Source organism: Vipera berus (genome assembly GCF_964194415.1).
Source record: "Vipera berus genome assembly, chromosome: 1".
Classification (NCBI taxonomy): domain Eukaryota; kingdom Metazoa; phylum Chordata; class Lepidosauria; order Squamata; family Viperidae; genus Vipera; species Vipera berus.
Genome location: NC_138202.1, coordinates 297,291,973 through 297,301,041, shown reverse-complemented (window position 1 = coordinate 297,301,041; position 9,069 = coordinate 297,291,973). Strand labels below are relative to the sequence as shown.

The following is a 9,069-nucleotide window of genomic DNA, read 5'->3' as shown; positions in this document are numbered from 1 at the left end:
TTCATAAATTCTTTGAGGATCTTTAAGTTCTCATTCTGAGTTATATATTAAAGCAATGAATGAGCATAATTTCCCTTAAGCCAATCTAACAAACGCTTCCCTGTGTTCTTAAACCAAGTCAGTCATCTTCCAGTCATTTTAGGAACCTAAGAGAAACAGGCAGGATAGCAATCTGTGTTAAAAGAGCTATTATGCCACCTGCTGGTTTCTGAATAAAATATAGAATTGGATTGGATTTTATATTTTCACCCTCTTTTGTGTTTCTTGTATGCATCATGCAATACTACTTCAGAGAGACTAATTAAGACTGCTACCTCTTCCTACAGTAGAGTTTATACTAGGATAAATGGAAATTGGATATTTCTAGTTTAGGCTAGGATCAATGGAATTGGGTATGTCTAGTTTAATTAAAAAACGACTGGGGTAACATGATAGCAGTGTTCCAATATTTAAGGAGCTGCCTCAAAGAAGAGGGGGAATCAACCTATTCTCCAAAGCATCTGAAGGCAGGAAAAGAAGCAATGGATGAAAACTAATTAAGGACAGAATCGACCTAGAACTAAGGAGAAATTTCTTAAAGCTAAAGCAATTAATCAGTGGAAGTACTTGCCTCCAGAGGTTGTGGATGCTCCAACACTGGAAGTTTTAAAAAAGAGATTGGACAACCATTTGTCTGAAATGGCATAGGGTTTCCTGTCTGAAGAGGAGGTTGGACTAGAAGACCTCCAAGGTCCCTTCCAACTTTCTTATTCTGTTATTCTGAAGTGTTATAGCTTTAATAGTTCCACCTTTTCTACTCTTCCAACTTAATTATTTTGATGACATTTATGAGCTTACTTTGTCATATATTGATTAGTTCGTTACACTTATTGATAGACTACAATTTCTGGTCTAAAACAAAACAAAAGCAACCATGCTGATTATGGCAGGTAAAACCATTCATATCTATATTAAGGCAGAAATATTGCAATCAGTTCAACAGAAGCTTATGAAATAATATTCAACCATTAGAATTTCCAAGAATCTTTCATCAGAATCAGGTTTTTCTATCTGCAGACAATTCCTCTTATTTTTAAGACTGTAAAAGTAATACAGATATGGCTTGGACACTAGGTTGCATTTACTTCCACCTTTTCTGAATTTTAACCATCTTATCCTGTATAAGCAGCAAATACATGGTACATTTAATCTTGGAACAGCACCCTTCCATTATGTTATTTTTTCCATTTTAACAAAACATAAATGGTATTGTTATCCTTGCATATTTCATAATTAGTTGTTGGTAGTACACAGTATATAACATTTTTCATGCAATTGAACAGTAGGGTTTTTTTAATGTAGTCTGCAAATTTTTGTAAAAATATTTATGAAACCTGCTTTAACAAGTGGTTCCTAATAAAATCCATTAGTTTCCAATAATTTTAACCATTATTAATAGAATTGCATGCATGCACACACACAAACACAATATATGTATGAACAGAATTTGATAAATTTCTATTATTTTACATATGTTGCAATTTGGGCGAAGGCAGCAAGAGAGTATATACATCCTTGCAAGAAAACAGTAATGTCATTGCCAGCCTCTGGACACAACCAAGGGCATGAGTTTGGATCAATATTGCGCAGGGGAATATTCTATTATTACAGGAGTAATATGGAGGCTGTGGATGACTACAATGTCAAGTGAAATAGATGCACAGAACTATGCCATTTAGTAGCCATTTGCACTTCTAAAGCCCAGATCTGGTAGTCCCAGTTCAGCACATTGGCCCCTCTTCCCCTGCTGGGACTTAACTACCTAAACCTCATATCTATATTACAAACTTAATCTTCTACTCCCAACTTTTCTCCAGCAGCAGTTTTTGTAGATTTCTGAAAACCTAACTCTTGGGGAAAGAATGTACGGTTTACTGTATGCCCTTTGCAAATCTGCACTTTCTTAGTGTATATGACTTGAATACAGAAAACAGTGTTACACCCCTCCCCACTTTTAAAGGAATAGATTACAGAGTGGTGACCTCATCCTTTTAATCAAGTGAATAATCTTCCTATGAAGGCCCAGAAGACATAAATAATTTCCTTATTTGGTTAGTAAAGCATACGCCTCTCACAATTTTCATTTAGTGCCAATAACATAGGATCCGCCCCCCCCTGCAATATTTCTAACTTAAAACCATTAGGCTTTAGTAGATATTCTTATAAATGGTTGTTTTGTGTTTGTTAATCAAGAATAAGGCCACAATTCTGAAATCATGTCTATACAGTACAAACTCCTGTTTTGCACAAATTACTTAACTATGCAAGTTGGACATTTGCAGAAAGATGAGGCTGCAGGTTAGACGGGAACTTTTAGCCTGGTCCTATTCAATCAACGTAGGATGGGAAGCATTACCTGAAAGGATATTCTATTCAATAGTACTACAGCGACTTAGTAGTAAGAAGTGATCTACAAGTAGTGTATTTCCTGTGTAGACATTTTATTCCACTCTGATACCTTCAGAATATTAAAGCTACTAGCAAAAAAAGAAAAAGGGAAAAAAAGATATTTTTAGCCAAGGACAAGTCAGAGGCATGACTGGAAACAACACCCAGAAATAAACATTTTCCTTCAATTAAGTCACATTGTTTGTTGTACATATATATTGCTCTTAAAGCTTGGCGTACAAGGCATGTGGTGACCTGATCTATTCTTACAACTTCAACAGTAGCCTAGCCCATTCACCAAACCCTGTCAAAACATCCTTAGTTGCGTAGGAACAGAAAATATTCTAAAATAGAAGGCTATGCTTGCAATATGTTGATGTTCTCATTTACTATGTATAAAACATAAAATTCAAGAGATACTTTAGTTTTGCTTAAAAAAAAGTATTTTCATTGTTAAAAATCTCCAAGCTCTAGTGGAGATAAATTAAAAAAAAATAGGAAAGCATACCCTTAAGCACACTTCACTATTTCTGTGTTGGTTTTTAAAACTTTAAATTCATAAATCTAGAAAGATTGTTCTTACATTGGATGCAGGGGAAGCGGGGTACACTCTCCAGTGTGGTCACTGATAAAAATGTTTTTCAACCATTTTCTACCTAGGATTCTGTACCAATCTAGCAGGACAGGCTGCTTGGCTGAACCTATTCTAATGAGTTGGATGGTTAGCTTTTCTAATCTAATAGTGAACAAAGAGAAACCTCACTATGGATCACTTCTGTTTCTGGTACAGTTTATGAAATACAGGGACTCACAATGCAGTCCCATCCCTTAGAACAGGGGTCAGCAACCTGAAACAGTGAAAGAGCCACTCGGAACCGGTTCCCTCACAAAAGGAAAAACTGGGAGCCGCAAAAAATGTGTGCGCATGCGCGTACATACGCACATGCGCAGAACAGGATTTGACTGAAGTGTGGAGCCAAGGCAAGATATGCACCTACCCTGCATATTTGAATTGATTGGTTGAACTTTTTTAGTCCCACTTTTTTTTTTTGGACTGCACATGGCAGAGGAGTGGGAGCCGCAGGAAAGAGCCGCATGCGGCTCCGGAGCCGCGGGTTGCAGACCTGTGCCTTAGAAGAAACAGGCTTGTACACTGAGTGTTCTCCCTCTGCCTCTGACTTTGTTGAGTTCTTTCATAAAGTGAAAATAGTGGCCCTTTGTGACAGCAGTTTCTTAGTCGTCTTGGCAAATGCCTGATTTCACCAACCTTTGGCACTAGTTTAGAGTGTCACTGCATTAGTTTAGAAAGCATTGTGTTGAAAGTTGAATCAGGGACACAATTCCCTTTGTAACTTTCCCACAGGAAAAAAAAAGCTAAGTAGCAGATGCAAAGAGAGTGAGGCTTCCTTGCAAGGTCAAAATCAGCCATAGCCAGTGAAGAGGGTAAGACTAATTTATCAGGAGAAATAACTGAACTGCAATCCTGCCTCTTGCTAACTCCGAAGGCAGTCCCTCTTGATAAGCTCAATAAAATCACTAAAATGTGCATGCAATGTATGAACAAACATGCATCCATGCCCCCTCACTCGCCTTTCCCCAGTTCCTAAAATGCTGTTGTCAAGAGCTATGCTAACAGCAGGAAATAGCCTGCTTCCTGAAGAAGCTTTGACATATAAATCTGAGACAACATAAATCACAGGATATTGTTGGGTCTTTTGCCAAGAGGAAGAAGAAAGCAGGTTCTGGACTGGATGCAGTGGCAAAGAACAGATAGGGTTGATGGGCCGCCCTATGTCTGTAGATTCGACATGTGGAAGGCACTTCTAGTCCCTTTAGGTCGTCTTCATGAAGTTCCATCACTGCATTAGCCGCACATTGTGAGTGTCAGCCACTGAGGAGAAAAGAAAGCAACAAAGAAGCTCAGAATGATATACTAACTAGGTAATAATCTGCCCTATTTTTCAGAATTATGTAGGAATTAAGTATTAAAGCAGGGGTGTCAAACTCAATTTCATTGAGGGCCGCATCAGCATTGCGGTTGCCCTCGGGGCTGGGTGGGTGTGGCCAGGGTGGGCGTGGCCTACTGGGTAGGTGTGGCTAGAGTGCGTATGGCCTACTGGGTGGGCGTGGCCAGCTCTACATCGTTCGGATCAAGGGTGCCTATGGGGGCCTGGGCAGGAGTGGGACAGATCTGAGGGTCTCTGGCAGGAGGAGGGTCTCTGGGCCAGGGCCAAGGCAGTGGGGGCCGTTCCCTCACTGTTTCCAGGATAGCTTCACGGGCCACATGAAACCACTTTGCGGGCCGGATCCGGCCCCCGGGCCTTGTGTTTGACATGTCTGTGTTAAAGCCACTTTAAAGCTAGTTTTTTTTCTCAAGTTTTTCTCTCCTTCAATTCAGTGATAACACTACTATCTATCAAACAAGTCTAAACCTTTGTTTTTTTTCCTTCTATCTCTTCTAATTTGCTAATTTCTTCTGCCGTATCCAGATGAGGTCCAAAAATAAAAAGTGGTAATTAAAAACACACAAAAACAGTCTTAACTTCCTTACCTCACTAAGGTTCATCACAGCACTCCCAGTGCCTTCTGAATCCAAACTACGGAAGAATCCTGAAACGTGTTTAAAAAATAAAGAGAAAAGTCATTTAGGTAAAGAATTTTTATTCCAGCTTTTCCATCAACTAGTTCCTGAAAAGAGCAAACACATCAAACCTTGGACAATCGAAGGAAGAGCTAACCACTAAAAAAAAAAGACTTATTTTGGTAATGACCCAGTTTACCTCTGTAGCTTGACAGAGCTTCATCTGGGGAGCTAAAATGGCCATGTTACATTAACACCCCTGCAGGTTTAAATGAATTGTATAGTCAGCCGATTATAGAATTCATTTATACCTCAATAGGACTTCCTTTCCTCCCTCCCTTACTTCTTTCCTTCTTTCCATAGTTCAATGACTTGGTGTAGCACAGCTGTTTTTTTTACAGTCAAATTGTCTTGCTGTACTGCAAGGATAAAGCAGAAATCCACACATCACGCTTAGAGAAGAAACTACACAAAATGAGGGTTTTTAATTGCCTCTGGAGACGGCTGCCTTATCAGCCCCTCCACTGTAAGCACTTACTGAACATAGTTTCCAGCTTGACTAAGCAGCAGACAAAGTTATCAAAGTCCACGCCCATTGATTCGTCAGCATAGCGTGCCACTATCACTTGATGCAACTTGTTGTCCAGTTTAAAACCTACAGATGTAAAAATGGAACATTAATCTTGACAAGTGTGAAAGTCATGGAAAGTACTACAACAGATTCAGGAAACGATTTAAAAACTCTGGAAAGTTGAATAATATTAGGTGTAAGCTCACAGAAATAGTCTGGAATCACCTAGTTGCTGAAATTATGTCTATATTTATAATACGGAAGCAGATGCTATGAGATGTCCTTGCTAAATTTGAAAAACGATGCTTGGAAGGGATTCCTCACCCATGAATTCCTGCTAGAGGCTGGAGGTAAACCTTATCATGCTTGGAAGAAATGGAGTGGAAACAGCAACTTATTGATCTGCGTGTATTTGCAATAAGAAGTCATATTAGAGTTTTTTGTTTTTACCACAAAAGCAAATACTCCTTGGAGTGAGTAAAGAGAAACTCCAGGATAGATGTTTTCCCCAAGAATCTGTCTTAGGAAAATCATATCTTAAATGCACAATGGAGGGGAAAGGCTGTGTCTAGCTTGCTCCTCCAGGAAAAACACTCTAATAATGCACTGCGAGTTATATTATTAAGTGAGGTTTCCCTTGGAGGAACAAGAATGAGTTGTAGAAAGGAGTCCCTTTCACTTAAATGAACAAGCAATCGTTAGATTAGCTGTAAGAGATTAGGACACGCTGATTGGGAACTTGGAACTCTCAAGGCACCATCCTCAGAATTAGAGGAGCTTAAAATTCTCTCCTGGTTCATGTCTAGGTAAAAATAGAATCTGGAGGACCAAGCCTACAGCTAAGAACAACTAAGTCTGGATTACTCTTGGCACTAAAAGAGGAAAGGCAAAGCCACACCCCTTACTTAGAGGGATCTGAATGCTCAAGGCTTGTTCATTAAGAAGTTGTACAGTCAAGGGCAGGAGACGATCCACAGGCATAATACAATACTTATTTCTTTTGTTTCCAAACTATGTAAAAGAATTGGGCGATTCTAGAGCTTTGCCTGGTAAGTTCAACAACATGAATAGCATATTTGTATTCATCACAGAACTGCTTTTCTCTTTCATGTTCTCAAATTCAGAGATCTCCAAATCAGAATGTGAAAGCAGCATTGGCATCAGTGGCTAAGTACCTTCCAAAGTTCTCATAGCCAATCTATGAGCCTGGAACCCAACCCATATTATTCATTAGCCTTATTTTCCATGCCTGAGAAAGGGATTTCATTCTCCTTTCACCCCCCATCGATCGTACTTGCAGGAAATAACAGACTAATTGAGCAAATCCCTTATTCAGCATAAATGAAAATTCAAATTAACATGTCATAATTAACATGTCAGTCTCTTCAGCTGATAAAAGATTCCTAGACCTACCAACTCACATTTTCTAACCATCCCTTCCAGACTTACCAACTGATTCCAAGGCCAGACGCATCTCATAAGAGCTCATAGTTCCTGATTTATCCAGGTCATGCTGGCGAAATACATTCTGCCCCACACATAAACAAAAAATAACCAAAAAAGGGGGTTAAGATTTCTTTTCCCATACTCTCATCATCTTTAAACACCTTCCACCAAAAGCTGTGACCGTACGCATAAACAACACCTCTCTTACCAGCCAGTTCCTGATTTTGTTCCACAAAATCTGAAATTCCACAAGACCCAGACGAGCACTGCCGTCTTTCTGAAGAGCAGAACAGTCAAGGAGGAAACTTCAAAATGTAAAACGAATGGCCTATAATCTGAAAGTCTGGGGAAATATTGGTAAATTGGTGGGAAAATAGTGCTCTTCCTGTTTATGACGTCCAACACAGGGATACAAAACCCATAAATAATGTTGGCAGGATTCCTGGTTTTCCATGTTCACCTGATAAACACACAAAAATCTGCTCTTTCATACTATTTTTAAAGTTGTATATTGGTATTTTAGAATGCAATTGACTATATATGCTGATCTAGACAATTAAGTTAAAGTCTAGAGTTATTACTTCAACAGGCTCTTCTCAAACCAGAAGAAAAATAGAACAGCAGCAAGTAATTATTGGTGAGACAAATGTGATGCCTAGCTAAAGCTTGTGCATAAAGCCATTTGGTTGTCCCTGAGGAGTCTTGGGTCAACATAATGACAAGTAGCTTCATCTCATAGCTTAATTCCATTTATTTGTTCAGAATTTTTTTCTCCCCAATGGTCAACTCTGGCTTCCTTGGTCCTACATCAGTGCTCCTACGGAAGAAAATTTTTTGAACAAGATAACAGAATAATGTTATTTTTTTCTCTCAAATGAGATCTGTAATTAATCTCCAACTCTAACTCTCCACCCATAACATTTGTAAAGACTTACTACTAGTGCTAGAATGAATACTTTTGTGAGCAGAGTATAATCTCTAGTATAGTATCCTAAACTATTTTAACACATTTCTTTCTGGACTACTTATGAGCCTGCACAAAGTTTACATAGGGACAAAATAAGCTATATACTAACTTAAATGGGTTTGGATAATTTGCAGTTCAGAATAATGTAGAAGCCCAGGTATTTCTTAACATGGGATAGGCTACATAGGATATATTTTGCTTGTCTGTTTTATTATGACCAGCAAATCCCTCTCATTTATAGCAGAGAGGATACATCCATCAGATTGACCATGTTGCGACAAGAATCCATGCTGAATCCATCAGTCTTCAGATCTTTGTCTAGCCAAAGGAAGAAAAAGAGCCAGTTATGGAGGAAACTATTTCTAAAGTAACACTTAGAATACATATATGGAAAGGAAGATCTAACAATATGATTGCCTATAATCTGAGAGTGATTAAACAGTACTTACGTCTAGCAATGACTCTATTCAAAATCGTTTTGAGTTCAAAAACACTGATTTCCATGTCCTGGAATAATGGAGAATGGATAATTAGTTGCTTATAATTGTTCAAAGGTATCAAAAATCCCAATTTCTTCTGAAAGTAGATTGCTGATAATTTCTCACATGTTGACACTATCTAGGGCAGTCTACAAATGTGTGTCAAGGGAAGATCATAACAATGGATACAATCATGGGAATTCTGATTGTGGAACTCTGCAGCCAATGTAGTTTATTCCAATGACAACCACTCTTAAAAAATTTATTTCATGATATATGAATTTTTAATCAAACATTTGTTTTACTTTCCCAAGCTTCTGATGATATAAGATGTGCTTTTAACTCTCACTTTATCCCCACAATATCTTATAGACCAAATTAGGCTCAAAGATTACCTTCAAGGCAATCATATCAAAGAGGTCTTTGATTCAAATGTACAGGTAGTTCTCGACTTAGGACCACAATTGACCCCAACATTTCAGTTGTTAAGTGAGACATATGTTAAGTGAGTTTTGTCCCATTTTTGTGACCTTTCTTGCCACAGCTGTTAAGTGAATCATTGCAAATGATAAGTTAGTAATCCGGGTATTAAGTGAAT

General features: G+C 38.4%; 1 protein-coding gene across 2 annotated transcripts in view; it reads right to left on the bottom strand.

Moving 5' to 3' along the window:
• Window positions 1–2,461: 2,461 nt before the first annotated feature.
• The window catches only part of CAPN11 (calpain 11), a 47,937-nt gene continuing 41,329 nt past the window's right edge, over window positions 2,462–9,069 (bottom strand). For both annotated transcript variants that reach the window (XM_081332710.1, XM_081332709.1), the window contains 7 exons: window positions 8,442–8,499; window positions 8,246–8,310; window positions 7,234–7,302; window positions 7,029–7,107; window positions 5,547–5,663; window positions 4,979–5,037; window positions 2,462–4,318 (listed from right to left, as the gene is read on the bottom strand). In XM_081332710.1, the coding sequence (XP_081188836.1) occupies window positions 4,292–4,318; window positions 4,979–5,037; window positions 5,547–5,663; window positions 7,029–7,107; window positions 7,234–7,302; window positions 8,246–8,310; window positions 8,442–8,499 (474 nt within the window). In that variant the 3' untranslated portion in view covers window positions 2,462–4,291. The remainder of the gene's footprint in view (window positions 4,319–4,978; window positions 5,038–5,546; window positions 5,664–7,028; window positions 7,108–7,233; window positions 7,303–8,245; window positions 8,311–8,441; window positions 8,500–9,069) is intronic.